The 27,585-nt window shown below is 45.3% G+C and overlaps 5 protein-coding genes across 9 annotated transcripts; 4 read left to right on the top strand and 1 right to left on the bottom strand.

The window, feature by feature from the left end:
• The first annotated feature begins 130 nt into the window (after positions 1-130).
• Swim (Secreted Wg-interacting molecule) lies at positions 131-13,552 on the top strand. 2 transcript variants are annotated; one of them, XM_017235305.3, is made up of 4 exons: positions 131-299; positions 11,444-11,634; positions 11,811-12,796; positions 12,866-13,552. In XM_017235305.3, the coding sequence occupies exons 2-4, from the start codon at positions 11,472-11,474 to the stop codon at positions 13,010-13,012; spliced, it is 1,296 nt and encodes a 431-aa protein (XP_017090794.1). In that variant the 5' UTR covers positions 131-299; positions 11,444-11,471; the 3' UTR covers positions 13,013-13,552. The 2 variants fall into 2 exon arrangements, with proteins under 2 accessions (XP_017090794.1, XP_017090793.1); XM_017235304.3 differs by lacking the exon at positions 131-299 and adding an exon at positions 9,819-10,050.
• A 136-nt stretch (positions 13,553-13,688) lies between these two features.
• Positions 13,689-17,502, bottom strand: Vps35 (Vacuolar protein sorting 35). 2 transcript variants are annotated; one of them, XM_017235302.3, is made up of 8 exons: positions 17,366-17,502; positions 16,633-16,822; positions 15,835-16,568; positions 15,540-15,775; positions 15,145-15,483; positions 14,521-15,084; positions 14,279-14,462; positions 13,689-14,220 (listed from the first exon to the last, which is right to left on the bottom strand). In XM_017235302.3, exons 1-8 carry the CDS (start codon positions 17,366-17,368, stop codon positions 14,059-14,061), a joined length of 2,412 nt encoding a protein of 803 aa, XP_017090791.2. In that variant the 5' UTR covers positions 17,369-17,502; the 3' UTR covers positions 13,689-14,058. The 2 variants fall into 2 exon arrangements, with proteins under 2 accessions (XP_017090791.2, XP_017090790.2); XM_017235301.3 differs by having other exon boundaries at positions 17,090-17,487.
• Positions 17,503-17,789: 287 nt separating this feature from the next.
• dpa (disc proliferation abnormal) lies at positions 17,790-20,935 on the top strand. Its single transcript, XM_017235377.3, has 7 exons — positions 17,790-17,977; positions 18,037-18,350; positions 18,409-19,331; positions 19,390-19,761; positions 19,820-20,186; positions 20,244-20,696; positions 20,766-20,935. Exons 1-7 carry the CDS (start codon positions 17,905-17,907, stop codon positions 20,859-20,861), a joined length of 2,598 nt encoding a protein of 865 aa, XP_017090866.1. The 5' UTR covers positions 17,790-17,904; the 3' UTR covers positions 20,862-20,935.
• A 173-nt stretch (positions 20,936-21,108) lies between these two features.
• Positions 21,109-23,380, top strand: LOC108121309 (mesoderm induction early response protein 1). Of its 2 annotated transcripts, none has more exons than XM_017235348.3 (3): positions 21,109-21,899; positions 21,961-22,556; positions 22,668-23,380. In XM_017235348.3, the coding sequence occupies exons 1-3, from the start codon at positions 21,170-21,172 to the stop codon at positions 23,013-23,015; spliced, it is 1,674 nt and encodes a 557-aa protein (XP_017090837.2). In that variant the 5' UTR covers positions 21,109-21,169; the 3' UTR covers positions 23,016-23,380. The 2 variants fall into 2 exon arrangements, with proteins under 2 accessions (XP_017090837.2, XP_017090836.2); XM_017235347.3 differs by having other exon boundaries at positions 21,113-21,899; positions 22,617-23,380.
• A 128-nt stretch (positions 23,381-23,508) lies between these two features.
• Positions 23,509-26,997, top strand: Coop (Corepressor of Pangolin). Of its 2 annotated transcripts, none has more exons than XM_070277913.1 (3): positions 23,509-23,659; positions 25,503-25,829; positions 25,894-26,997. In XM_070277913.1, exons 2-3 carry the CDS (start codon positions 25,616-25,618, stop codon positions 26,760-26,762), a joined length of 1,083 nt encoding a protein of 360 aa, XP_070134014.1. In that variant the 5' UTR covers positions 23,509-23,659; positions 25,503-25,615; the 3' UTR covers positions 26,763-26,997. The 2 variants fall into 2 exon arrangements, with proteins under 2 accessions (XP_070134014.1, XP_070134013.1); XM_070277912.1 differs by lacking the exon at positions 23,509-23,659 and adding an exon at positions 25,028-25,428.
• Positions 26,998-27,585: the final 588 nt, after the last annotated feature.

Here is a 27,585-nt window from a genome sequence, read left to right as displayed (position 1 = left end):
CGTCCGCCGTTTACCGCCGCCTGGCTGTCGGCTGGCGTTGTCGGCTTTTGGAGTTGCACTCGTATTTTCGGTTCCCCACAGCTCACAGTCCTCAGTCGTTAACTTGGCTCAGTGGCCAGCCAGAATCTCAGTCTCAGTCGGAGTTCCAAATCTGTCGCGACAGCAAACCCGTGTGCGGATCAGAGATCACGTCTTAAACCAAAAATTGACGCTAATTTCAATCGATTGCTATTTGAATCCGAAGTGCTAGTGTATCTTAGATTGGTGGCTGTGATTGCCAATTGAATTGTCTGCAGCAGGTGAGAGAGATTCGGTGATTTGGGCAATAGACTTGCATCAAGACAAACAAAGTCAATCCAGTCGAGCGACAAGCGATCGAATGTGTTGAAATGGTAATTGAATGCGTGGCCTGGCGGGAAACCGATATCAGATGGATTGTCTCTGGATTTGCGGTTAACGAGTGTTCGCCCACAAGCCGATATCCGAGTCGGCAAAAAACAACAGGTGGGACTGACTCTGACAGCTATCAGAGCTATATACTCGTACCTGTAAAATTATCGGGTTGGACAAACAGTAAACAACCAACAAACAATTAGCGTCTTATAGCCATGGGACTTTGGGAGATATCCGCTTAAATATGAGGCAGGGCTTAAAGTTGAAATACTTTGAACTCTACCACCTCAATCATTTACCGAGACTAATCAGATAAGCAGGGGTAATCCAAAGAAAAGCTCTTCTAACCTACTTATACACAGTATCTGATAAAGTTTAGTATCTTCTATAAAAACATTATCAGAGAAAGAAAGTAGACATCCAGAATATAAATTACTCAAAATTAATAAAAATGTTTAGCCACGATCCAAGAGCCGAAATCTAAGATCTCTAAGCGTACTTGCATTTTTCATAAAACGCACTAGAAAGTCGGGAAGATGTTGTGCCACTTTGGAGCCAAGATCAGGTCTGCCTAAAAGCGCTGATGGCAGTTCGTGGGTGCAGAGCAGATGCCTTCACCAGATACTAAATCCAGCAACTGAACCCAGTCACGCCATCTAAAATCCTGACCGACACGATGCATTTCACCCAAAACCCAAAAAAAAAAAAAGTACAACCAAAAAAGATAGAAATAAAACAACAGACAACACCGCCACGAATGCAATCGATCATCGCGGAAGAAAGAGGTGGTCTACGGATACGGTGCATTTAACAATATTTGTATCTCAGGTCGGTTGTTGTTTTCTATGCAAATAGACAGTCCAGAGCTCGGGGGATTGCGTCTTGCTCGCGATCCGCAGCTGGAATTCCTACGCCTGGCGATGTTTACTTTCGGCATTAGCAACAACCAGGGGAACATGTTATTCTAGTTCTGTGTATTTTGCTCTACTGACCGTGAACTTGAACGCATTGCCCGGCCAAGACGGCTGCCAAATGGTTTTCTGAATGCACTCTCTTTTGATTTTAGTGTAACCCCTGAAAGGGATCGGATATCGCTACGATCGCGGCGCAAAAAGTGCTGATCAAAGCCCATTGGCCGTAAATGGGTTTATGTAAATTTGTTGGATGGTTCTAAGGTTAACCAGAATTCGGGCAGGAAGCACCGTTTTGACTGGAAGTCGAGCAATCTGTAACACAACACCCCTTTGCCCAAGAGCATCTACATAAGAGCAGATACAGCAGTATCCGTGATTTTGGTATTCACATCTCCGCTAATCTCATAAATTTGTCAGTTTTTCAAGCCAAACACGCAATCAGCACTCGGTCCGGTCCAGTTCCGGCACCTCCCCCTCCTTCACCGCCTTTCGAATTATAACAAAAAAAATAAAAACAGAATAATAATAATAATAACAAAAACATAGTCGGTAACATACGCACACCTGACGAAGGTGAGTGAGCCCGTCATGTAGCTACTGGTCTTGTCCAGGTGATGTCATATTTATCTCTGTTTGCGGGATGGTTGGGTTTCGGGTTTTGTGTTTGGGGATTTTGAACTTTTGTCAGGTAAGCCATGCCTGGTCTGAGGTTTGAGGTATTTGGACCTCTAAAATAATTCCACCCTCCAATTCAAAACAGCTAACTTTGCTATACTTTCGATTGTTGTGTCGCCGATCTGATTTGCATTAACATAATTCTCATAGATTTTACGACTTGCCAAGTATTAACATAATCAATGAAACTATAAACGCAGCTCGGTCATTTGCATAGCACGATTTTGAAAGGGGGGGAAGTGTTAGCCAGGTAGCACTGTAGGCTGGAACGTGACGTTGTCATTAGGCAAAGCGCCATTTAAATGGATTGGCCGGGCTAACAACGAAACTCTGGCCAATTAAAATGTAAATTGCATCACAAGCAGTTTGCATTCTACATTGGATCGCTCCGTCATCGTTTTGATATATACGCACTCCTAACTGAATATATCGGCGGTTAAGGTCATTTCACTAGAATCTACAAGCTAGAGGAAAAAAAATAAACGTTAAATGCTTATTTATGCGCAATTGACACGCTTCGTATATTAGACCGATCTTTGCATATTTTCGTAATTGATTCAAATAGTTATTATGGTTATTAAGATGCCAACAAAGTGGTTATGCCTCGCCCATTAGGGGGCCCATTGCGGCTCCACACCCACGCCCCCATCCCGACACTGAACTCTGACCTTTCCCCAGGTGATGGAATGATCGTATCATTCTGTTCTACGGATGCCAAACTATTCGCCACGGGCACTCGATTTGATTTATAGCTTCAATTCACTTCCATTCAATCAGTGATTCAATGGCGCTAAATGGAAAATGCATTTACCTATCGGCCGGCTGTCAGCAGGTTGACAAATGACGTCACCTCCGATTATCATTGAGTCAAGCTCTCGAATGCAGCCGCAAATACGGATCTACCGTGTGGCGTCACTGATGTTTGGTGGGAGGCAAGGCGGCAAGGTGGTATTTGCTTTTCTCACCCGACCAAGTTTAGACGCTAGTGCCACGATATTTGTGCCCCATTAGCAGTTCACACCTTGGCGAGCTCCAAAGTGGCGCCCAGCGATCGAAGCCGGGGGAACTTGTTGTCACTTTTAATTATGCAACAAGTGCTAATTGAACTTGGCCAAAGTGAAACCCCCAGAGGCCCAGAAAGTGACAGCCCGATAGCATCTACCGATGTGGAGCGTAGATAGAGCCATAAAAGCTTATGAATGAGTGGCCCATAGTCGGAGTATGTAAAACATTTTAGCCACTTAATTCATACAGAGTATTGTTACATTTTTATCCCGCCGACAAGTAAAATTAATTTATGAGCTCCTTTGTTTAGGTACTCTCTTGATCCAATTTATTTTCGGGAAGCAATTAATTTATGATGACATATCACCCATTAACATCACACAAATTTTTTGGCCCAACTGCGCAAAATGATGGAACAAAAATGAACCAAACTGGCGAGCAATTGAGGCGACATTGTTGAGCAGAAGCCAAGCGTTAAAGAGTTAGCCCCCAAACCGCAAACGGTTTCCTTTTGGGGGCACGTCATACCTATGTATAAACAATCCCATGTAGCTGAATATCATCACAATGATTCAGTCTGTCCCACAACCAAATCGCAATACAAAAAACACTAAGCCCGATGTGAGAATGACCAGTCACGACACTGCAGACATTGACACTGAAAAAGTGTCACTGACATTAGATGAGGCCGCAATAAAGTCGTATCCAAAAGATACAGCATGTATCTGCGGGCAGATACAGATGTATCTGTATCTATCGCACGCCAAATGATTCGCACTTGGCATTGACAATGACTTTCTGGTCGCGACACATCTGCGAAAGTGACAGGCATGAATATTAAGTGATTGAGGGATTCTTGTGGTGAGCTTTTTAACCCAATTAACCCATGGGGTATTTTGCTATTTTTCCCAGAAAAATAAACAGATATTTTCGGGCGGTTTACCTTATTATTTTGGGACGCTTTCTAAACTCATTTCGTGGGTCGAAAAGTAAAAGTAATTGCTTGGGCAACCATCTGGGTTCTATGAAAAGAATTTCTTGGCAGATCGTTCAAGATGTTTGTTTACGGCTTGCAAGTTATTTGGCAAGGCAGCGCAAATTAATAAAAACTATATCCACCCTTCTGAGCGGTGAGTGGAATTTCAAACGAATTCCCCTTGAGGCTGTAATTTTTTGCCTTTTTCGGCTGATTGCCGTACTGAAGAAAGTGCCTGGCAAAAAATTCGTCATGCGAATCAGAAGCAAGATCAGAACCCCAGTTCCCGGGCTGACACCAACGCTCCAGACAGGCACACAGACAACCCGCTTGTATAACATTCTGATTTTTTTACAGAGCTTGAAATCCAAGTCCGACTGTCTCGTAACGAGCCGGAGCAAAAAACCGAATCCAAATCCAAATGCCGGGGGGCAGGGCGTCGCTGCCGCCAAGCGCCAAGATCTGAGATTACCAGACTTGTCCCACTGGCCCGTTCGATGCCCAAGAGACCGTAGGCGTTCGAATATGGGGCACACCGTATCGAACGCATTTACTCTCAATATAATTAAAACATTTGTCGCGAGCACATGCAAGGCAATTAATAATAAGTATAATTCAACACATGTTTACCGATATAATCCCCACATAGTAGCTACGAGGGAGACTTGATCTCAAAAAGTTCTAATATCTGGTAGGTAGGACCTTAGGGACATGAGACTTCTGGGAAATAGACCCCTTGGCTATATCGAACATAGCCAATAATTGACGTCATTAGTCAATGGGGGGAGTAAGCTTCACAGTTTCAGATTATACAACCACCCACAAAACAGGAGAAACACAAAAAAAAAATACTATTATTAGAGTTGGCCTGTAAATATTTCATGTTGTCTATTTTGCTTACTGTTTTATGACCCCTCGGTTTATTTTGGTACCCTTCGCTGCAACAATATAGAAACTTGATGGGAAGGCATTTAACTTAAGTGCTAACACACCACAAAGCAAAAATTAAACGGCAAACAAAGCGGGTATAAACACAAGACCACAGCCATAGCCAGCCGGCGTTGGCCCATAAATCAGCGCCAAGAAGAGCGCCCATTAAAAATCGTCCACTCAGCGATAGTGGCGCTTAACAGTGGAGCCTAACATGGCACTGTTAATGTTCTGTTGGGAGTACAAAAGTACTGATTCAGAGATATCAACCCTCAGACTTTATAATTCCCAACTGGTTATAGTGCCTGCTGGTTTATAGGAAAACCAAAAATGCCTTTCTGGTTGCGGGAAGTGAAGATTGGGCTAGGTCTCGCGAACTGGTGCTTGAGGGCCTTGTTCTCCCAACCAATATGTTACGACTTACGGAACAGCCTTGAAAACATCTGATCTCGCTTTGTTTCATAATACATTGCACTCGAAATAGGGGGAAGGAGGTGGATTACTCGCTTTTTGGCGATGGGATGAATGATGAATGCGAATAATGATTGACAAACCGCCTAATTTGGACGACTCACCGGAGGAGGTGCTGTCGAGTGAGATAATTACTAATAACTGCAAACATGCCAAAAAACAAAAACATCTATACAATATTAACAATTCAGAGGTTGTGTGTGGGATCTGTAGAGTGCAATTTTGAAGGGTACTTAGTACACCTGTGTCCGGTGGAATAAAAACCTGCACTGCTAATAAGTCGACGACTATATGATGGCTAAATATAGAAGCTTACACATCCCGCCCCGCCAATTGTTTTCGATGAGCGAATTATTAATTATCAACAATGGGCAAAAGGCAAAGGAAAACAATCTCATTTTTGTATCTCTTGGCCAGCTGGTAGATGGAAAATACGCAAGCAACACCTACCAAAATATCCAAAACATCCCAGCAGATAGCTTTATTTGTCTAAGGCATTTTAATAAACATACAATGCGATAAACAGGAAAATATTTATTTGCCATAAAATGCGCAATGATTCAACTGTGACACGATGTAATAGTCCTTGAGCTGCTGATACCCCAAGAACTCTTGAGTTCTTAATTGTTGAACCAGCGGCTTTCAGGGTGATATGCCATTGGGGGATATACGATGTAAACTATGCCCTGTGCCCGCACTATTGCCAATTATCAGAAATATACATAAATATCTTCCAGCTAGCCGTGAATGTTTCAAACTCATTAACCAGTGACGTGGGAGTGTTTGTTAATGTTTTAAAATTAGCGGGTTGGTGGGTTGGCTGCTTGAAATGCTTTCCATTCTTTCGTGAAACAACTCTTATAAATAGAACTAGTGCTGGGCCGGCTAATCTCTGCAATTTGCTGATATGATTTTTCGATAAATACCAGCACGATTAAAGCCAAATCGTAATTAACCTGCGTCATTTGGCGAATCGTAAAATGTAAATGCCAACAATGGAAACGCAAAATGAATTGTCCATCTGAGGTTGAGGTGGGTGTGGTTGTGGGATGTGGGATGTGGCTGGGGAGCCTGCACCCGGAAACAAAAACAGAAATCGAAGCCGATCAATAAATTGGCTAACTGGGCAGCCAGCAGCTGGACCGGAGCAATAATAAACCAATTGTCAAACTGTCAAATTCCAAGCACTTTGTCTGCAATCGCATAAATAAAATACTTTGGCGAATAAACAATTCCAGCGTTTAATATGCCTGACACCTCTGTCGTCGCACTTTTGTTGTATTTTTTTTATTTTAATATATTAATTCGCTTTCAATGTCACACGGCCAAACACAAAAAGTATTTAAATTGCATAAAACACAAAAACTTGCACTCGATGCCGACAATTGAAGTGTAATTGAAACGAATCGTCAATTCGAAATATGAAACGAAAATATGCCAAAGAACAAAAAAAAAGAAGAATGTCTTTTATTATTCTTTATGCTGACCTCCGCCCCTTGAAGACCCCCCTTTCTTTGGGGGCTACCGACCCAGAAATTCCCAAAAATTACAAACCGAAATTAAATTAATTGGTTTTGTGGTCACACTTCCCTGTGTCCAGTCACGACTTGTCCAGCACTCCCGAAACTCAGACTGATGCGATTATTGCGTGCCAAATAGAGAAACCTCGACCTTGAAGACATATTTCGGATCTCTCGGATTCCACAGTGAGAATGGACTGCCAAATACCTCAAATATTTCATTGAATTTTCCGTGGAATTGTGAAAATAGCGAATCGATTCATGAACATCTAAAGTGCATTTTACTGGATTCATGCCGAAATATTCGTTTAATCAGAAGGCCCAAGGTTAGAGTTCCATCCGATGACCCCGACCGTCAAGGAGAAAGCCAAAAATTCCTCCTGGCTTATATTGCATCTTCAGTAATTGTTTAATCAACAAGTTCAAAATTCCCATTCTCATATTCACGTTCATAAACAAAGACAACCCGTTAAAGAATTGTGCAAATAAATACACTTTTTTAATGATCAGTAAATTGATTATGGATGGATGAAAATGCCTTGGAAAATACTCAATGATTTTATGCATTCTTTGTTATGTGTGTTTACTTTGCAATTCATTCGATTCGGAAACGATTAACCACACATATTAATTTCTGCAAATAGCTGAGTTAATCGGGCCAGACCAAATTTCTTCGTGGAAGTACGTATTTTTTCAGGCAAGTGCTGCTCGGATATCAGTGACAGGGCAGCTAATTAAGATTCCATTCGCCACTTCCTAGACAATAAAATAACAATATAACGCACTAATTTATGGAAAAAGTTTCCACGGCGACCCACACCCAAGATATCATTATTTTTTTTTTTTTTTTTTTGGGCTGTGTCGAAAGAATCAATCAGTCCTCAAAATTGAACAATGTAAATCGTATCGATAACATCCGCGATAAGGAAGTTACATGCCAGCCGGGATTGGCATTGGATTTTTCTGTACTTGAACTACTTTTATGTATCACATACTCTTTTTTTTTAGCCTTCCGCCTTTGGCGATTTCAGGTGCTTGAAAAAATCAATTCTAATAAAATGGCATGGTAGTACTCTCCGGAGTGGAGCTCATGACACAAAGCCTTTGGAATGCCAACAATCTATCGGGGCGTACCACCATTCCGCCGCAGTGCGTATCAATAAAAATACGCTTTTGGCCACAAATAGCCAGCTCCATACTTCGAATAATCGGGGTCCAATTAAATAATGGCATAATTATGTATAAATACTCGCTAATTGATTGGCCAGTTCGAGGCGGGCATGTGCGATGATAAGCCTGGTAGTCGAACGTGTTTCATTCACCCAACCTAACGTCTAACGTCTTTTTAATGGCTTCATTAAGTAGCCAGCTCATTTGAGATTGGCAGATTGTCATCAGTGTCTCACGTTGATAGTTTGTAGCTAATTGCACGGCATACCCCCCATGCCAGTATATCAATGCACCAGCAGCTGTTGTGCTGTCATCAGTAATCCCGAAAATTAGATTCAAATATTCATAGATTACTCATGTCACTAACTGTTCGTGCGAATTTCACGGTGAGCGTCGCGTTGCACCGGAAATCAGATAAGATTATTTATTTAGTTACCATTGCAAAATTTTTCTTATCTAGGAAATAATGCAACCAGGTCTTAGTAATACCTTCCAAAAATATTAACAGCTTCGGGGTCGGATTACTTAGAGAAAGGGGAATTACTTTGAATCGCTCTGGTTTCCATCTACGTATCTCTTGTTGAGCTTTGTCTGTCTCTTTTGGCCCGAAACGAACAGAAATCGGCCATAAAACTTGAGTTTAATGTCATGCAAATCGCGTCGGGCGACAGAGCGACTTAATGCCGTCTGATAGCTTTATTTCACACATTGCCGTCTGATTTGTTATCCATTCAGAGCCGGAGACTTGGCTTTTAATTGGCTTTCCTAACTTTTTTTTCGGCTATAAGCGTAAAAGGCCCCACAATGTGATTCATATTATAATGTAATAAATAGAAAACAGTGAGTCATTTGAGGGGATAGATTTTTGGAGCGTAGTTTCCTGTTAGTTGTTTGGCATTCCAGACATCATACCCGAAGGGCCAAAACATAAACAAGCCAACTGATGACCACAATGTTTGTTTGGCTTATCTCATATAGATGACGAGACTCTTCCAAAGATATGTACATTGCAAAAAAAAACTTTTAATGATAATTACTGGCATGCAAAGAGCAGAAGTCCCGAATCGGTGCCAAGTAAAATGACAGACAGTACAGCGTCGATGATGACATCCCGAATCCAACTGGAGCATCTGATAGCTCTTCTTTTTTTTTTTTAGAAAAATCTCTGCAGATTGTTCCGAATTGATTGCAGTATCAATTTCATATGATAGAGCCATAACCGGGGTCTAATTTGATTTTATTCGATTATATTGCTTGGCAGCCTTGAACTCGAATTGGGTCCAATTATCGCACTTATGTATCTTATCAATTTTTGGGTCAGATAACAGAAAAGAAAACAAACCCAAACTAAATTAGCTGCGCACAAAAATTTGGCCAAGGAATTTGCAAAAAAATTGGCTTTTGCTGATAATCGCTTACCTTATGGGAGAAGGGAAGACTTATATTATATGGCCACTGTGTCTGCTTTCATTTGCACCGCCACTTGCCAAATTCGGTCAAACATTTCGCCCCCAAAATACCTTGAGAACCTGACTCGGTGGGCTGTTAAGCTAACAGATTCCCGTGCATATGACGTATACGCCCCAGTGGCAGTAACAGTAACGACTGGGAAGCGCTCTCTCTCGCGGTTAGCCTCTCTGTTAGCTTTCTCCGGTGCTCCCTTGCTGTCCATAGCCATCTAGTCCCTCCCCGGGCACCAGTTAGCCACCTACGCCGTACAGCACCCGAGATCAGAGACGGAAAACAGCGCTGCCCCAACACCAGCAATAACAGAATCCGCAGAAGCAGCTACGTTAAGTGGCGGGCCATAATTCTAACTGAATTCATTCAACAACGAACCGCGATCGGAGTCGGAACAACGCTACGATAAAGAAATCCAAAAGTGATTAATACAAAATTGAAACGTCTGAACCGTAAACTCATCGTTTAACAACGAAAGTATTGTTTCAAATAATTGGCGGAAATTTGACTCGAATTTGTGCAAAGTATTCAAAATGTTAGTATTGCGTACGGTTACTGGTCAATAAAATTGTTTAGCTTTCCAAGCGTAGTTTGGCGGATCAGAACACTAGACTGCTGTGTCAACAAATCGATTTAATGCCTTGGTATTAATGGAGTTCTGTAAGCGGATCAATATTTATTGTTCCACAAGGGATATATTGTAAACAGCGGTGTTTGTGTTAGCCGAGCTCCAACACTTCCCAAAGTGATGGACAAGATTGGCTATCTTTATTGTTTACTGTGTCACACAAAAAAAAAATGATGAAAAAGAAAACGAAGTTTTTGGCAAATAATCTTTGCCAAGATCCAAGAATAACGCTTCGTCAGAGCTTCATCTACAGTTCAATCAATTTTTTGTAGAAAAATATCTTTTTCTCGCCGCAACTTCACGCCAAACGTTATTGCCAATTGATTTGGCAATTAATTATCAACCCGAACTTTCAAATTAATTATCACTAAATTAAAAACGGGTTCAGCATTAGCGAACAATCGACCGAGAAATAAAAAATTTTAGAAGGTGGGGATATGTTTGAGAACCTGAGAGACTTTTGTTTGGCCATTGCCGCCTCTATTTGTGATTCAGAAGATATTTATACGTTTGCGATTCGATTTAATTGAATACAAAGCTTTACCAAAATACCAAAACGCTGACCATTATGTTCTTAGCCAACCGAACGTCGAACGTCAAAAGTCACCAGGCGAAACAGGAAAATCTATTTGCAATTTGCATTTATTTATGAAACTCAGAACTCAGTCTTGGCGTTCTCAGCGATAAACAAGTTTAGTCTTCGTCTCCAGAATAATCAGTTTGAAAAAAATCAACAAATAGCGTATTAAAACGCCAAAAAACATTAAATAAAGGGGCGCTTCCTAGAGTGACTTTTCGTTTGTTGTGAGCAGATTTGAATTTTGTTGCCGAATCCACAGATTTTAAGAAACGACCGAACAAAGTTTGGAAGTGAAAAAAAGTGTTTTGGCTTCAGCCGCGGCCAGGGCTTCGGCTTCTTCTCTTTCTTGGCCAACTAGCTGTCGTCATCAGAATATATATAGCCTAGATAGAAGGTAACTGCTAACTGTTTGGGACTGCCTGGGACGGTCGGTGAATTCGTGATGAGCGGGCTGCCGTCGAGGAGCAGGCCCGTATCCGAAAGAAGATGTACAAATTAATTATCCCGCCAAATCGGAACGGGTTCTCCCTCCCCTTCCTCATTTGCCTAATTTGTTAGCTTTGTCGGTTGAGTTGCAAGGCTATTTCGAAGTCTAATTTGCGACAAATTGCAATACGCTTATCTCTCTGGTCAGATTTATGCGATTAGATAGTGTCTTGAGATAAATGTAAATATACAAAATGTTAATCTTGATAAAATTCCATTCATTCTTCGTTTCAGTTGTTGACTAGAAACCCATCCAGGAACTATGACTCTCAACTGCGCCCGGATAGTGGGCCTCTTGGCCCTGTTAGTGGGCGTGGCCAGTGCCTTTGATCACACCCTGAAGCGGGACTATCCAGGACCTTACTGCGCCGTGCACAATACCTGCTGCAAGGACAGGCACGACGGCTGCTCGGTGCCCATCTCCAGTGAGTAGTTAACCAAGTAATTAATCATCATAAATAAATGTAGAAGTTAGTCATCAATGGGATTACTTTGAATGATGAAATATCACGTTTCTAAGGAAACTGTTGGATAGGTTTTTAATTTTGGAATGCATTTTGGAGTCACTAGCTAAGAATATCCTATCCTGTCACCTTTACAGCCACTCTGTGCTATTGTGACGAGTTCTGCGATCGCGATGACTCCAGCGACTGCTGTCCCGACTACCGATCCTTCTGCTTTGGTGAGGCGGATCCTTTGGTCACCTGCCTGCACAACGGCAACTACTTCACCAAGTTCAACAGCACGTGGGACAACTGCAACGAGTGCCGCTGCCAGGACGGCGGTCGGGTGCAGTGCGACACGGAGCTCTGCCTGACAGACGATGAGCTGATCAACAGTGTGAACTCCATCCACAACCTCGGCTGGTCGGCCCGGAAGTACGACGAGTGGTGGGGCCACAAGTACGCCGAGGGTCTGCGCCTGCGTCTCGGCACCAAGGAGCCAACCTACCGCGTGAAGGCTATGACCCGCTTGACCAATCCCACCGACGGCTTGCCCAGCTCCTTCAACGCCGTGGAGCGCTGGCCCAGCTACATATCTGAGGTGCCCGACCAGGGCTGGTGTGGCTCCTCCTGGGTTCTGTCCACCACCTCGGTGGCCAGCGATCGCTTCGCCATCCAGAGCAAGGGCAAGGAGGCCGTCCGTCTCTCCGCCCAGAATATCCTGTCGTGCACTCGTCGCCAGCAGGGCTGTGATGGCGGCCACCTGGACGCCGCCTGGCGCTTCCTGCACAAGAAGGGTGTTGTCGATGACAGCTGCTATCCCTACACCCAGCAACGGGACACCTGCAAGATCCGCCACAACAGCCGTTCTCTTAAGGCCAACGGCTGCAGGCCTTCTCCCAACGTGGATCGCGACAGCTTCTACACCGTCGGTCCAGCATACACTCTTAATCGCGAGGGTGACATCATGGCTGAGATCTATCACTCCGGCCCGGTTCAGGCCACCATGCGGGTCTACCGCGATTTCTTCTCGTACTCTGGCGGCATTTACCGGCAAACGGCTGCCAATCGGGGAGCTCCCAAGGGCTTCCACTCGGTGAAGTTGGTCGGCTGGGGAGAGGAGCACAATGGCGAAAAGTATTGGGTGAGTGTCTTCTCAAAAAATATGTATAAAATATTATTATTTTTAATAATTACTATTTTCTATCAATAGATTGCTGCCAACTCCTGGGGTCCATGGTGGGGAGAACGTGGCTACTTCCGCATCCTGCGCGGCAACAACGAGTGCGGCATCGAGGAGTACGTTCTGGCCTCCTGGCCCTATGTCTACAACTACTACAATGTAAAGTCGGCGAAATAGGATAAATAGGGCCTAAAACGCCTCGCACCGAGCAATCTCGAGCAATGCAGAAACGAAAACAAATTTATCTCATGCTTCAAAATTTTCCATTTGCTGTACGGCACTCAAAATGAATTAGGCGCTTTTATCTATAATGTTTATGTTTAGAAACTAGTGACTAAAATGATTAGCTTTAAGTTGCGCGAATGCACAAGTTAACTGCCCACAGAACCAGGCCCTGCCCCCCTTCCAACAAAAAAATTCTTTCACCCACTAACTGGACTCGAAACAACACAAAACTGCCACCTTAACCACCGCCTTGGTCCCAAAATGAAAACAATATAACTGCCACAACAGAAAGGATATATGAACTAGATCGGAATCGGAAGTTGGAGTCAGCCCCCCTAGCAGCGCATGTGATTGATGAAAAGAAGAATATTATTGGATCGTCGAGAGTCTGTTGGACTGGCATGGAAATGGAAGCCAAGCTAACTGATTGACAGACCGAAGCAACCTTTACGGCTAATATATTTTTAATAAACGAATTACTTTACATGTTTATCGACCAAAGCTTTTGATTCACTTTCTCAGGTTACACACATTTAAGCGAATGCTTCTCCAAAACAGGTTGTTCTTAATTTTATTATTTTTTTAATACATAATTATAACGTGTCGGGCAATAATCGATAATCGTATGTAATATTGTATAATCATTTCTTTTGTTTAACAATATCTTCACAATATTCTTGCTGAGGGAATATTGTTGCTTGGGGTTATTTACGCATACATAGCTATCGTACTAATTAAATCAGGAAAAATAATCAAGAATGTTTTTTTACTTTGCACTTACAATTACGCGATCGAAATTAAATTGACAAAACAAAAGTCAGTAAGCACTCTGCTGTTTGGTCGAAGGCCCACAACTTTCCTAACCATGGAATTTCATTTTTCACACATGCAATTTTGATGCCATAACGACCTGCGGCCATTTGGATAACTAACAGCACGCCCTCCTGGCGTTCAGCTTTCCGTTTAGTGCTGGATGTGTCCAAGGTGGGTGGGCTGATCTAGTTGAGGGTGATGCCCGCAAAGGAGACCTCCAACGTTGAATCGTTGGACTCCATGCGACTGCGTATGTGTGCCAGTGTATTTTTATAGTGGCTCTCAATCTGCTTGGTCTCCTCGCTTGGCTCCAGGTTGGGCAGCTCTTCGTTAACCTTGGCAATAAGCTGGGAAACAAAAGAAATAAGCTTGCTTTTCATTTCAAGTGGTGAGAACCGGGTATACCTGGTTAAGCATGGCCACCGTGATAAGCGAGTTTCCGCGCTCAAAGTAAAACAAATAATGGTTCAGCAACTCCACATACAACTGGACCTGCACTCCAGTGTCCAAGCACTGTGAGGCAATGCGAGCACCCTTCTTCAGGCAGTCCAGGGTTCTCTTCTCATCACGCATCTCCTCACCGTTTTGTCTAGGGGATAGGTATTATTTAATATATTCATTAGAGGTCCTCTAGTTTCTCAACTTACTTGCCACTCCAGAAAAGAGCTGCACAGGCCACCACACCACGACACTGGTCCGGTTTTTTCAGCAACTTGGAAGCGGCCAGCGCGCAGTTCGTCCGCAGGGGCTCGGCATTCTCCTCTCCGAAGCATGACATCTGCTCGAAGGTGGACATAATCAGCGTTATGGCTGCCAGTTGGGCTTTTGAGTCGGAGATCTCGTCCTCGTACAACGAAAACGCCTGCGTCATAAACTCATAGGCCACTGTCTCGTGGTTCGTGTAGCCAATCTCGCCGATGACCAGAGCTCCCTGCAGATACAAACGCAACGCCAGATCGGCCAGATCAGCCTTGGCCAAAGCACTGATGGTACTGTGGCAATACTGCACAATCTTTTGGCACTTCTTGTCCCAGTTTTCGTCCTGCTCAGAAATGGCCTTGTACTTGAACGCCAGCTGGTAGGCAGCAAAGACCAGGGGCGGTAAGACATGCTTCAGACGTGGGCCGCCACCGTTGCCAAGATGTTTGCGGGCAGTCTGCAGCATTTTGTACTGCATATCGGGCTCATCAGAACGCATAAGATGGATGAACCTATAAAGATTAGATGTTGATAAAAGTTTCAAACTTAAACCTCGAGAAAACCAATTTCACCTTGCCACAACGCCCTGTTCCTCGGCAAACTCCTCTGCGTCTGCACTGTTGACCCCTGCGACCGCTGGGTTGTCCTTGTTCGTATCATCGTCCTTGATAAGAGGTGTGATAATGGTCAGTAAGCTGTCCGCCTGGTCGGCCGTGGTTACAAGAGTCTCGTTGTCTAAGATGTTCATCACCAAATACAAGGCCAGAGATTTTCGGGAGGTGTAGTCGAACTTTTCCAGAAGGGGGCAGAAGTTGTTCAGTTGGATAATAGTTAGTGCGTTGTTGTAGAAGTCGATGCAGATCCGCAGTAGCCTGGACAACTCCTGATTCACGGACAACAGATGTGAAATGCTGAAACGATCATCTGTTAGTTTCTACTAAATTTAGTCAATGAGAATTGTTAATACTTGTTCATGTTCATGCGCTGCAGGATTTGTGCGGTAGTGCCCAGCACTTTGTCCACATAATCCACACGATCAGGATACACTTTCTGAGCCAAGCTTAGCAAAGCAACCTGCAATGAAATAGTGTCTTCCAAGGGCATATCCGTGCGTGCCTGCACTATATTGGCCACCTGGACGCTAAAGACCTCGAACAGCTCAACCTCAGCGGGTATGATGGCATCAATTGCATTACCGCTGGTCTGGAAAATGGAAACAATGTTAACTTCCAACGTATCTAAAGCAGGGTGGTGGAGATTACCTTGCCGCTCCGCTGATTATAGGCCGCTAGTCGTTCAATCAGTGATATAATAATGTTTTTGACATTCACTCCAGTTTCCAGTTGGGCACAAGACTTGAGGAAGGGGTCTAGTGTCTGGAGATGAAACTCATCGGGGAACACCTGAATGATACACTCCATAAGGTATTCCTGGGCAATAGCATCCCGACAGCTGACCACTTGCTCAAGGATACCTGGCAGGATAAGCTTCTGGTATGTCTCCAGCGTGGCCGACTCCAATTGCGACAGTCGAACCAAGTTAGTGCCCACCAGGATCTTGAGCTCTTCGCGCTCCTTCTCACGCCTCGTCTTTTCGCTGGAGTGACCCTGATGCTGCATGCGCACCCACAGCTTATTCATCTCGGCGAAGTTCGTTAGAACGAAGTCTATTGCATCATAGACATTACCCTCGTGCTCGTTGGTGTTTACCATTACGTCGGGCAGAATGTTGCGAGTGCACTGTAGCAGGTAGTTGCGCAAGAACAAACCCCTTAACGGGTGCTGAACTCCGCGACACATCTCCACCAGATCCTTTAGGATGCTACGCTTCAACGTTGAGTCGTTTTTAATGTAAACAATGCCCACGGTTATCAGGAGGTACAGGCGGGGCACAATGGTGTGAGAGTACTGAACAAGTTCGTAAAGATCCGTCTTTTTGTCGCTTTTCTCGCTAAGATACAGCTCCAGGTGGCACAGCTCGTTGGTCACAGCCATATCTAAATAAACGGAGGGGCTTGGTGAGAAAAAAGGTTCATTCCATGATGACTAAGTGCTACTTACACAGCTCGTAGTAGCTCTTGGGGGAGAGCAGCGAGGTCCGCAGCTCAGTGAGCATCGTACTGGCACACTTGAGCGAGTCCAGCATCCGTTCCTTGTCCAGGAAATGGTTCATCTGGAAGGCCTGCTTGCGGGCGGCTCCGATCGCCTCGGCGAGTAGCTTCTCCTGGTCATCCAAACCATTCGGCATGGTCTGAAAAGAAAGACGGTATTCAACATCGCTTGCTATCAGAAACATGGAGACGAACGAGATTCGAGAAAACGACAACTTTAGATAAGTTTGCTGCGAGCGTAAAGGAAGCAGCGATGTCAGTAGCACGACGTAGAGCGGCTCCGGAGGATTAGTCGCATGATAAGAGGCCAAGAGAAATTTAGAGAGAGAGAGAGAGCGATCGAGCAGACGAGGCACACACACATAGGCACATTTGAAGGGGGTGGAGCTGGAAGTTGGAGTATTTACCCGGGGGAAGGAGGAACTGGACACCTGTCCACCGTACGAGGACGAGCTCCAGGGGTACATGCTGGTGGGTTTGGTTGATTGTTTAGATTGGTGGAGGGGGCGTTGTTTCTCCGCTCTCGTCTCCCCTTCAGGAGCTCCACTTGCGTCGACAGAGGCACAGTCAGCGGGTTGGATCGGATTTTCGGCTTGCTTTTTCTCGAATTACAGGCACACTGGGTGGCCAATTTTCGCTTTCCCGGCTTCTGGCGGCTACAGTGAGGGCCTGGGCGTACTTACCATTACTGCGGCTTAAGAGCGGATCAAGTAAAACCAATTATTTTCAATTGAAATTAGGGTTTTATGAAATTTGCACAGTAGGTGGAAACAGTGACCAGTGCTGCAAGCTTAGATATTTTCCCGCTGATTTAGCTAAGGTTCAAACCTATCGGTTATCGGTTATCGTTTGAATAGACCGTTGAAAAATACCAAAAATGTTTTAGCCAATTGATAAGTGTATTTTTTAAAGCCATATTTTTAATAATATTTAAAATAAAAACAGCCGCCTAAAAAGTGCCCTAAAATTGCTATTTTGGTTTCTTTTAATTTAAAACTATGTCTATGCCAGCACATAAATTTTGGCCGCTTGTTTGGCGCGCAATGCTTAAACGAGAGTTTACCAACACTTGTACATACCCAAGGTGTTTGACAACACTCTGGCTGGCATCTGTCATAATTTCCCGCGCTTTACTGGAGCAGCGATCCAGCGAGGCATCGTTTATATACACAACTATTTTAGTTCTCATCGAGAATAGAATTATAAGAAGTACGCTCCGAAAATGTCAAGCCCTGCTCGTTCCCCTAGTGTCGGAGCTGCTACTCCAAAGCAGGGAGCTCGCACACCCACAAGAGGTACAATTTGTAAAATGCGTGTGTTTCGGTTTGAGATTAAGGCGTTTCTCTGCTTCTAGGAATCACTACACAGGATGTGGAGACACCAATGCGTATGGGGCCAGGCAGGACTGGCGCTCGCCCCTCGGACAATATCAGCTTGCCGCCAACGTCGCCGGGTAATATTAGTTTGCCGGCTACCAGTCCGGCTCGTGGTTTGGGTGCCAACATGAGCGAGATCGATCTTAGTTCCCCGCTCAACTATGGTACCCCAAGTTCGATGGGTTCCATTCGCACACCGCGTTCTGGAATTCGGGGTACTCCATTGCGTGCGCGTCCTGACATCCGGACGGATAAGCGCATCCGCCAAGTGGCCATTGGCGGTTCCTCCGGTGTAAGTAGTATACGAAAACCTATTGATCAACCAAAAATTATTTTGCGCATCTTTGTAGCTGGAACCCATTCCCGAAAAAGGTTCGGAAACCACTGATCCAGTTTCGGAGTCCTCACAGGCTCCTCAGCTTGTCGTCTGGGGCACCAATGTAGTTGTGAGCCAGTGCAAATCCAAGTTTAAATCGTTCATCATGCGGTTCATCGATCCCAGTGCCGAGCAAGACGAGATCTCTGAGAACATCGATGTGAACCAGCCGCTGTACCTGCAAAAGCTAGAGGAGATTCACACTCTGGAGGAGCCATATCTAAACCTGAACTGTTCGCATCTGAAGACTTTTGATCAGGACCTCTACCGGCAACTTATTTGCTACCCCCAGGAGGTGATACCCGGCTTTGATATGGCTATCAACGAAATGTTCTTCGAGCGTTATCCTGCCGCTCTGCTAGAGCATCAGATCCAAGTGCGACCCTTTAACGCGGATAAGACGCGTAATATGCGCTCCTTGAATCCGGAGGATATGGACCAACTTATAAGCATCAGCGGAATGGTAATTCGATCGTCGAACGTCATTCCTGAGATGCGTGAAGCATTCTTCAGCTGCAACATTTGCTCGTTCTGCACCACCGTCGAAGTTGATCGTGGCCGAATCAACCAGCCTACGCTATGCACCAACTGCAACACCAACCACTGCTTCCGGCTGATTCATAATCGATCCGAGTTCACTGACAAGCAGCTCATCAAGCTTCAGGAGTCGCCGGATGATATGGCCGCCGGCCAGACACCGCACAATGTGCTGCTATACGCTCATAATGATCTCGTCGACAAAGTTCAGCCAGGTGATCGTGTTACAGTCACTGGCATCTACAGGGCGACACCGCTCAAGGGCAGCGGAATGCAGGTGAAGAGTGTGTACAAGACTCACGTAGATGTGGTACACTTCAGAAAAGTGGACAACAAGCGTCTATACGAAGAGGAGGAGGGGTAAGCGTTGTAATTCTTAAAAATATAAAGATTTTCAAATATTCTCTATGTCGTACAGCAAAGACCACATTTTCCCTCCGGAGCGCATCGAACTGCTCCAATTGCTGGCTAAAAAGCCCGATATTTATGATCGCCTCGCAAGAGCCATTGCCCCTTCGATTTACGAAAACGACGACATCAAGAAGGGCATTCTGCTGCAACTGTTTGGCGGTACCAAAAAGAAACACGCTACCCTTGGTCGCCAGAATTTCAGATCAGAGATCCACCTGTTGCTGTGCGGAGATCCTGGCACATCCAAGTCCCAGATGCTTCAATACGTATACAATCTGGTGCCGCGTTCACAATATACTTCAGGTCGGGGCTCATCTGCCGTAGGCTTAACAGCCTATGTGACCAAGGACCCAGAGACCAGACAGCTGGTTCTGCAAACGTAAGTTGTCTTTCTACTCCTTCATCATTTAAACTCATAATGGTTTCATTGTGTTCAGCGGTGCTCTGGTGTTGGCCGACAACGGTGTCTGCTGCATTGACGAGTTCGACAAGATGAATGACTCAACCCGTAGCGTGCTCCACGAGGTGATGGAACAGCAAACACTGAGTATCGCTAAGGCAGGCATCATCTGCCAACTGAATGCTCGCACATCGATCCTAGCTGCCGCAAATCCCGCAGAGTCTCAGTGGAACAAGCGCAAAAACATCATCGACAATGTTCAGCTTCCCCACACGCTGCTCTCTCGTTTCGATTTGATCTTCTTGGTTCTCGATCCTCAAGATGAGATCTTTGATAAACGTTTGGCCAGCCACTTGGTTTCTCTTTACTATGTGACCCGTCACGAAGAAGAGGACACTATGTTTGTAAGTAATGACATCTTATTTATACATGACATATGCTATATTTTGTGTGTATTCCAGGATATGAGTGTACTGCGCGATTATATTGCCTATGCACGTGAACATTTGTCCCCGACCTTGTCGGACGAAGCACAGCAACGATTGATTCAGGCTTACGTGGACATGCGTAAGGTGGGCGCTGGCCGTGGTCAGATATCAGCCTATCCCAGGCAGCTGGAAAGTCTCATCCGGCTTTCGGAGGCACATGCTAAGGTGCGTCTAAGCAATGAGGTGGAGCTTCAAGATGTGGAGGAAGCTTGGAGGCTGCATCGAGAAGCCTTAAAGCAGTCTGCGACGGATCCTTTATCGGGCAAGATCGACGTGGGTATCCTTACCACTGGCTTGTCCACGGCTGCCCGCAAGAAACGTGCCGATTTGGTAGCCGCAATCAAGGAGAATCTAAAGAAGAAGGGCAAGGTGCCCACCGTTCCCTATCAGAAATTGTTCAAGGAGATCAAGGAGGGGTCCCAGATTGTACGTATTTTTTAACAAAAGTTATAATTTTTGTTCTGTAATTCACGAATATGTTTTTAATTATTTTAGCTAATTACTCGAGAGCAGTTCGAGGATGCTCTCAAGGAAGTGCAGGACGAAGGAGCCATTGTTGTCATGGGCAAAAACACCATTCGCATTTGTTAATTCTATTTATCTCATTTTGAACTGTTTTCTCATCCATTCCTAGTTTTAAGCGCAACTTCAATTATTTTTATAATAAAGTATTTCGTCTAATTTTCGTTTAAATTAAAAGTTTTTATATTTATTGGTTGATAAAGTTTTGATTTTAAACCTGAGCGAAGCTTTTGAATTTTTTTGAAAAATCTACCAAAAATACCAGAAAATAATATGCCCGTATATGATTTTACTTTTCGTGGCATTTTTAGCACATTCGCTGAAAAAAGCGGGGATATTTTTGGCGCTCGAGTCGCTGTCACACTGGTGTTGGGAAAATGATGGAGTTCGGGAAGTCGGAGCACTCACTGCACAGTAATAGCGCCTCGGAGGCGTCGGCGGACTCCGGCAGCCTCCTGGCGCTAACGCCTGCCAAGCGAGACCGGGAGCGACGGAAATCCCCCGCCACCAGCTCTACAGACAACACCAGCATAAGCGTCCAAGCGCCGATGTCGCCATCGTCCTCCGTGGCGGATACCACATTCGAGCCAACCATAGACATGATGGTAAACGACTTTGACGACGAAGCAACTCTTAACGAGGAGGAGGCCCTTGCCGACATGGAGGCGCATAGTGCCGAGGACGAGATCGCCACACTGCGGGAGGAGAGCGAGATGCCTATAGAGGAGCTGTTGGCCAAATATGGCGGTATGGCGCCTTCCCCGGCAGTCAGTAGCTCCAACCGCTCAAGCAGTTCAAGGCGCGCGCGTCGTGCCACCAAGCGCCAATACCAGGAGCTAGACATGGAGACCGCGCACACATCGCCATCAACGTCCAGCAGCGCCTCACAACTGGAAAAACCTATGGACAGTGTGGATCTAACACAACATCAACCGAAAGAAGACGCACTGAAGGAGGCATCGCTCCCAGAAACAATAGAGGATTCCCTAGAGGGACCACCATCCGACAGTTCACAGAAGCCGCATCGGTCTCACTTGCTCGACCTGTATCCAGACGAGTCCTTCAGTAACTTAGCTCCTGCCGGCCCGTTAGAAGAGGTTGAGAGATGTAAGTATCAAAGAAAAAAAATCATATTCCTAATCCTTTAATTATGTAATGATCTTTTCAGTCACCCCGATGCAGACGCTCTTTGACGAGGTGGAGGCCGACGAGGAGGAAGACAGCGAGTCTGACACAGAGGACAAGAAGATAATAATGGTGGGCACTGACTATCAGGCTGAGATTCCGGAGGGCCTCTCCCAATATGGGGACATTTTACCGTACGAGAATGAAGATCAGTTGATATGGGAGCCCAGCCAGGTCAGCGAGCGTGAAGTAGAAGACTACCTGGCGAAGATTCAGGACACGCGATCTTTTGTTGCCTCAGAGGATGATACAGAGAGCGCGACCGGCGACGAGTCAGCTCCGATTTCTACAGCAAACCTTTCCAATCCTCCAGCACCGCCTCCTGTCCCTTCTGCTCCACCAAAAGTTCAAATAGCACCTGCCGCTGGGGATGTGGAACAGGTTGTGAAGGACAATGAGCAAGCGCTGCACCTGCTCGTTCAGTGCGGCTATGACTTCAAAGAGGCGTTGCGACGCAAGCGCATGAATGTCGTGCCACTGAGTGACACAATGAGCAGTTGGTCGGAGGATGAGTGTCAAAAATTTGAGGAGGGCATCCAGAAGTATGGCAAAGACTTTTATCAGATCCGGCAGAACCAAGTAAGAAGGCAAACATTGCAGAGCTGTCATTTAGATCCTATATACCTTGTACTTTTACAGGTGCGCACGAGGACAATGCGCGAACTGGTACATTTTTATTATCTCTGGAAGAAAAGCGAACGCCGCGATCAGAGCTTTGCTCTTAACGACACCATCGACCATATGGATGTCTTTATTAATGAGGCTGGCGCCGGAAATGGGAATGGTGTGGTGACCGGCAACGGCAGTTGCTCGCCGCATAGCAGTAATGGGCACAGTAATGGAGAAATATCAATTATGGAGAAGGATCCTACTGCCAGCCCCCGAAAGTCGAGCTCCAAGAGTTATTCCATCATGACGGGGGGCCAGGCGGCAGGAGTAGTAGTCGCCGGAAGCAGTCGAAAGCGGGGCACGTCTTCATCAATTGCTCAAGAAGATGACGAGAACATCGAGGAGGAGCCAAGCTCGGTCAATGTGTAAACGAAAATAGTGCAGGGATTTGTACCATCTTAACACCGAGCGCAGGCGCTATCTATCCGACTGGGCAAGGCCAAGTATTAGGCGGGCAACTACTTTTCCATTACCATTCATTATAAATATGCATACCTAACGTGTAGTATATATCATATGTCTAAACATATAAATTCCAGATTCTTAAATCAACATCTCTCATACCCTGTAATGAATTTCCTTATTGTTAAGCGTGCGATTCGTCTATTTGTTAAAAGCCAGTGTGGATTCCGAAACCGAGTACTTACGGCTTATATATACAATATATTTTCGCTCACTTCTTGAGTTTCGTTGAATGTCAATAAATATAATCTGTATATCTGTGAAGTGTGGAATTCATAGTAGTATTATTGATGATTGAATTCAGGGATAACATGACTTTCGTTTGAGTTTCTTTGTTTGTGCTTGAGGTATAATTTTTTAAAATCGAAAATAGTTTTAAAATAGCTATGGAGATGAACATTTATTGAAAGTTATCTTTGAGTTCTTTGAAGCTCAAAAACCGATCACTATTCCTATTGGAAATCGATCAATTTTCTGCCTTGGATTTGCCTTCTTTAGGAAAACGGCCACACTGACAGTGGCGATTAAAAGCTTACTGGAGGACTATCTGGGTAAGTAAAGTTATTTACAAATTAAACTTAAATATTAATTATCTATGTCCATACATTGTACTATCCTAATAAGCCTGTAGCGATATATGCACTAAGTTTTAGGTAAGATCCATTATTTTTGGTAATCTTCCAAGTAATTTTAGGCCCTACATGTTTGTCCTTGAAATCTTGGTTAGGTAGATCTCTAGAGGATTGGTTCTCTAGAGTATTTCAGTCTCCTTCTTAGCTCCCTCAAGATTATTTTCGCGAAATTATATCCAACTTGATAACAAATTATTCAGCTGTATGGATAAAACAATTTTTTTAATTTCCGCCAGAGCCTAAAAAAATATTGCGAAATTCTGAAATAAATTTTATCTAAATTTTTACTTTGATAACCGTTTTTGAATTAGAAATTAAACTTTTTTTAGTTAAAATATTTGTTTTTAATCATGACCAAACCATAGCGTCTTTATCAACTCAATTTTTCTGCAAACCTTCAAAAAACGTACTATATGGTAGTTTCCCCTCAACGACGTACCCGGACTGATATTCAGAACCGGTCCGTACTCTGCGACGTGTGTATGTGTGCCAGCGTGATATCTTTTTTCAGAGGTTGGTTGGCAAGACGTTCTCAAAATGGCCAATTACGGCGTTGGATTCCACTTATTGTCCGGCTGGCTGGCCCTACATACATACATCCATGCAAAGGTGTGTGGGTATGGGTGCGGGGAGCTCGTTTCAAAATAGCTGCGAGGATCAAATGTCAAGCTGAAATCCAACCGCAAAGCCAGGCAACTACTACAGATACAAAGATCCGATAAATAACCCCGGTCGCCAATTCTCGTATCTGCTTCTCTTGCAATTTCGCTCCTCAAAACGTGCAAACACCCATACCACATATGTATGTACACCCATGCATGGATGTACATACAGACAACGGATCCATGGCAGATAGAAGAAGGCCCGAGGTCCGATCTCCGTCTGCGATCTTCAGTCTACCGCCTACCGTCTCCAGTCTTCAGTTCCAGGCTCACGACCGTTTCCAGCTGGAGCTTTGTTCGCGCTCTCTTTTGAGCTCTCTTCTTGCCAGCGGCTCTCTCTTCTCCGCCAGCTCCAATGGCGTGAATTTTTTACGTTCACTCCAGCTCCATTTCCATTTCCATTCCCATTTCCATGCAGGCCAGCCGACCGTAGTAAAATCCAGTTTTGATAAAAATAAACAAACTACGCTACACTGCGGAGTACTCTACCCTCCGAAGTGGCCAGCATTTCAGGAGGGTAATGGGATTCAAGGATATCCTGTTAGGGTGTAGGAATCTGAGAAGAAATTCGGTTATAAAACGAGACCGAGGCATGGTCCACTATATGGTCTAGCTTTTTCCAGGTCGACTAGCTGCCATTTTCCAGACCAGGCAGAGCATATTGGATTCGCCACGGCGGGCACTCAACGGCGAAGTTAACAACCGTAAAGCGAGCAAATACACCAGTGAGCAGTGAGTTGCGGCCAGCCAGCGGAAGCTCTACATCCGGATAATATTGCCAGTTGGGGACAGGCTGACAGTTGTTGTTGCCTCTTTGATACTGTTGTTTTTGTTGTTTTTGTTGTGGTTGCTGTTGGTGCTGTGCGGCCGTTCTGCCTCTTCTTCGCGATCGTGGCAAAGCCTGTTGCTCGAGCCTCTCTCTCGGCTCCGCACCAATACCCTACTCCTCCTCCTCCTCCTCCTCTTGTCGGTTCTCTTTCGGCCCCGCCTTCGACGTCGCCGCCGTCGCCTTCGAGCAGCCAAAAGGCACGTAAACTGGTTGGGCCGTACACTTCGCATCGTACATCGTAACGGCGTGCCCGTACTTTTCGTATTTTCAGTGCTGCCTGAGCGCTTGAGCTGCGCAAGTCGCTTGCTTCGGAATCGGATACGAACGAGATCGGAATTGGAATTGGTATTGGAACCGCAATCGGAAATCTCAATCGGACTCTCCATGGAGCTGGCCTACAGCAATGAGTCAGCAGCAGCCACGGCGGCCTCCTTCGCCTTCACGAATACAGCCAAGTTGCCCATTGAGACGGTGAAGCGTCTCATAGCAGCCGTTTCACGTCGCCCCATGCTATGGCTGAGGAACAATACGAGTGGCCAGCGACGGAGCGACATCACACCGATTTGGTTTGAGGTCGGCCAGGATGTTAATTTGCCAGGTGAGACAATCCCCATCCATCTAATAGACAATCCTCGTAATAAAGCGTTTCGCCCCTCCCGCAGCCGACATCTGCCGCATCAAGTGGGGCCACCTGAGGGACAACTTTCGCAAGGTGTACATCCGCAACAACCTGTCTAACGAGACGCCCTCATCGTGGCGCTTCTACAACGACATGCGCTTCATGGAGCACGCCGTACACGAGAATATTATGCGTCAGACGCGCACCAGCAGCAAGAAGCATCCACCGGGTCACTGGTCGGAGAACAACAATGTCTTGGGCGTGGACAAGTATGATTCGTTGCCCATGATGGCCACCGAGCCCATCTGTGAACTGAGCGACAGCTATGACTCGGAACTTCACCAGCCCAGCTTTTCGGACATCAGTTCCTTCTTCGAGGAGTCACCGGAGAGCAAGAGGGTCAAGTTGGAGCCCAGCCAAGCCGAGGACCAGGAGGACGAGGAGGATGACGACGACTTTGACGAGGACGCAGCCTCGGAAAACATGGAGGAGGAGCGTGGAAAACGAAGCGAACCCGTCAAACCACCGAATGCTGGGGTATTCACCATCGAAGTGCTCGACGATGATGAGGAAATGGAGCAGACGGCGGCCAAGGGCAAAAACAGCTGTAGAGACTCGAGTAACACATCCGGCCAAAGCCATAGTAATAGCCAGAAGAGTGAGCCAGACTCCAAGCCAGCTTCGATAGCACATTCGCAGTCGCGCTCACCGTCCTCGGAACTGCCCTTTAAGTATATCAGCATTGATGCAACCACCAACACGGAGCCAACGGGCGGAGACCTCCAGGACGAGGCCGATCGGATGTTCCTGCTCAGCCTGATGCCCTTCCTGCAGCGGCTGGATGAGCGCCGGCGCCTGCGCGTGCGTCAGAAGCTTCAGAACGTGCTGATCGAGGAGCTGGAGTTTGGCTAATCCGGGTGACGAAGGCCGCCCGCCTAGATGTACGTCATAAGCTTAGCTTACAGTATTATAAGAACGCGACTGACCAACTCTGTGGATCTGCATACATACGTAGCATGTAATCAGTATTCCGGCCTGCCCTTCCTTGTAAGACAGCTCATATACCAACACTTCCATACATACCATTACCACTATCTCACAATCATTTCGTATACAAATAGACGGTACAATCGGTACGAAAAAGAAATGCCTGCGTAATTGTTTTTTTTTCCTGAGGATAACCTCGTAGTTTTACCTGTTCCAGCGGGAGGTCCGGCGCACCTGCGCATCTTACCTGCGCACCCTGCCATCCCGCCGGCCCGCAGCTCACGGCAGCCGTTTCAAGTTCCAAATTATCCACGGCCACGGCTGGCTGCAATCGCATTTTCAACACAGGCCACAGGCGGCAGATGCACGAAATTTCTGTCAGTGCAAAACAAGTTCCTTAAGGGTGTGTGCGGCTGAAACAAAAATGCCAAGAGCACGAACCGGACCCGGAGCAGGGGTTCCACAGGATATGGCTGGGTGCTCGACCAAAAGATACCTAGTAGATGATAGTGGCACTCTAGCGCCATCTACGGTGATTTTTGGTTTTAAAATGTGTGGAACGAAAGGAAATTAGTTCCATGTTTTTAGTATTTTTAGTATTGGTAGTGGGTTTTTTTTTTTTTAAGTTTTAAATATTTTATTTTTGAAGTTACAAATTTAAACAGTTATCAAAAAAAAGTATTTTTCAGAAAAAATATTTAAATAATATACCTCTTTAATTTCATAAGTCAGGGTATCAAAACAACAA

The sequence above is a fragment of the Drosophila bipectinata genome, chromosome 2R, assembly GCF_030179905.1.
Source record: "Drosophila bipectinata strain 14024-0381.07 chromosome 2R, DbipHiC1v2, whole genome shotgun sequence".
Taxonomy (NCBI): domain Eukaryota; kingdom Metazoa; phylum Arthropoda; class Insecta; order Diptera; family Drosophilidae; genus Drosophila; species Drosophila bipectinata.
Note: the sequence above shows the minus strand (reverse complement) of the source record. Positions and strands in the feature narration are given on the sequence as shown.

Coding starts and splice junctions, on each gene's coding strand:
- dpa (XM_017235377.3), top strand. CDS start 17,905: ATGTCAAGCCCTGCTCGTTCCCCTAGTGTCGGAGCTGCTACTCCAAAG. Junction 19,332..19,389: donor CTATACGAAGAGGAGGAGGG/GTAAGCGTTGTA, acceptor TATGTCGTACAG/CAAAGACCACATTTTCCCTC. Junction 19,762..19,819: donor AGACAGCTGGTTCTGCAAAC/GTAAGTTGTCTT, acceptor CATTGTGTTCAG/CGGTGCTCTGGTGTTGGCCG.
- Coop (XM_070277913.1), top strand. CDS start 25,616: ATGGAGCTGGCCTACAGCAATGAGTCAGCAGCAGCCACGGCGGCCTCC. Junction 25,830..25,893: donor CCAGGATGTTAATTTGCCAG/GTGAGACAATCC, acceptor CCCCTCCCGCAG/CCGACATCTGCCGCATCAAG.
- Swim (XM_017235305.3), top strand. CDS start 11,472: ATGACTCTCAACTGCGCCCGGATAGTGGGCCTCTTGGCCCTGTTAGTG. Junction 11,635..11,810: donor CTGCTCGGTGCCCATCTCCA/GTGAGTAGTTAA, acceptor TCACCTTTACAG/CCACTCTGTGCTATTGTGAC. Junction 12,797..12,865: donor ACAATGGCGAAAAGTATTGG/GTGAGTGTCTTC, acceptor TTCTATCAATAG/ATTGCTGCCAACTCCTGGGG.
- Vps35 (XM_017235301.3), bottom strand. CDS start 17,149: ATGTACCCCTGGAGCTCGTCCTCGTACGGTGGACAGGTGTCCAGTTCC. Junction 16,569..16,632: donor CAAGAGCTACTACGAGCTGT/GTAAGTAGCACT, acceptor CCGTTTATTTAG/ATATGGCTGTGACCAACGAG. Junction 14,463..14,520: donor GCTCTTTTCTGGAGTGGCAA/GTAAGTTGAGAA, acceptor CCTATCCCCTAG/ACAAAACGGTGAGGAGATGC.
- LOC108121309 (XM_017235347.3), top strand. CDS start 21,170: ATGATGGAGTTCGGGAAGTCGGAGCACTCACTGCACAGTAATAGCGCC. Junction 21,900..21,960: donor GTTAGAAGAGGTTGAGAGAT/GTAAGTATCAAA, acceptor TGATCTTTTCAG/TCACCCCGATGCAGACGCTC. Junction 22,557..22,616: donor ATCAGATCCGGCAGAACCAA/GTAAGAAGGCAA, acceptor GTACTTTTACAG/GTGCGCACGAGGACAATGCG.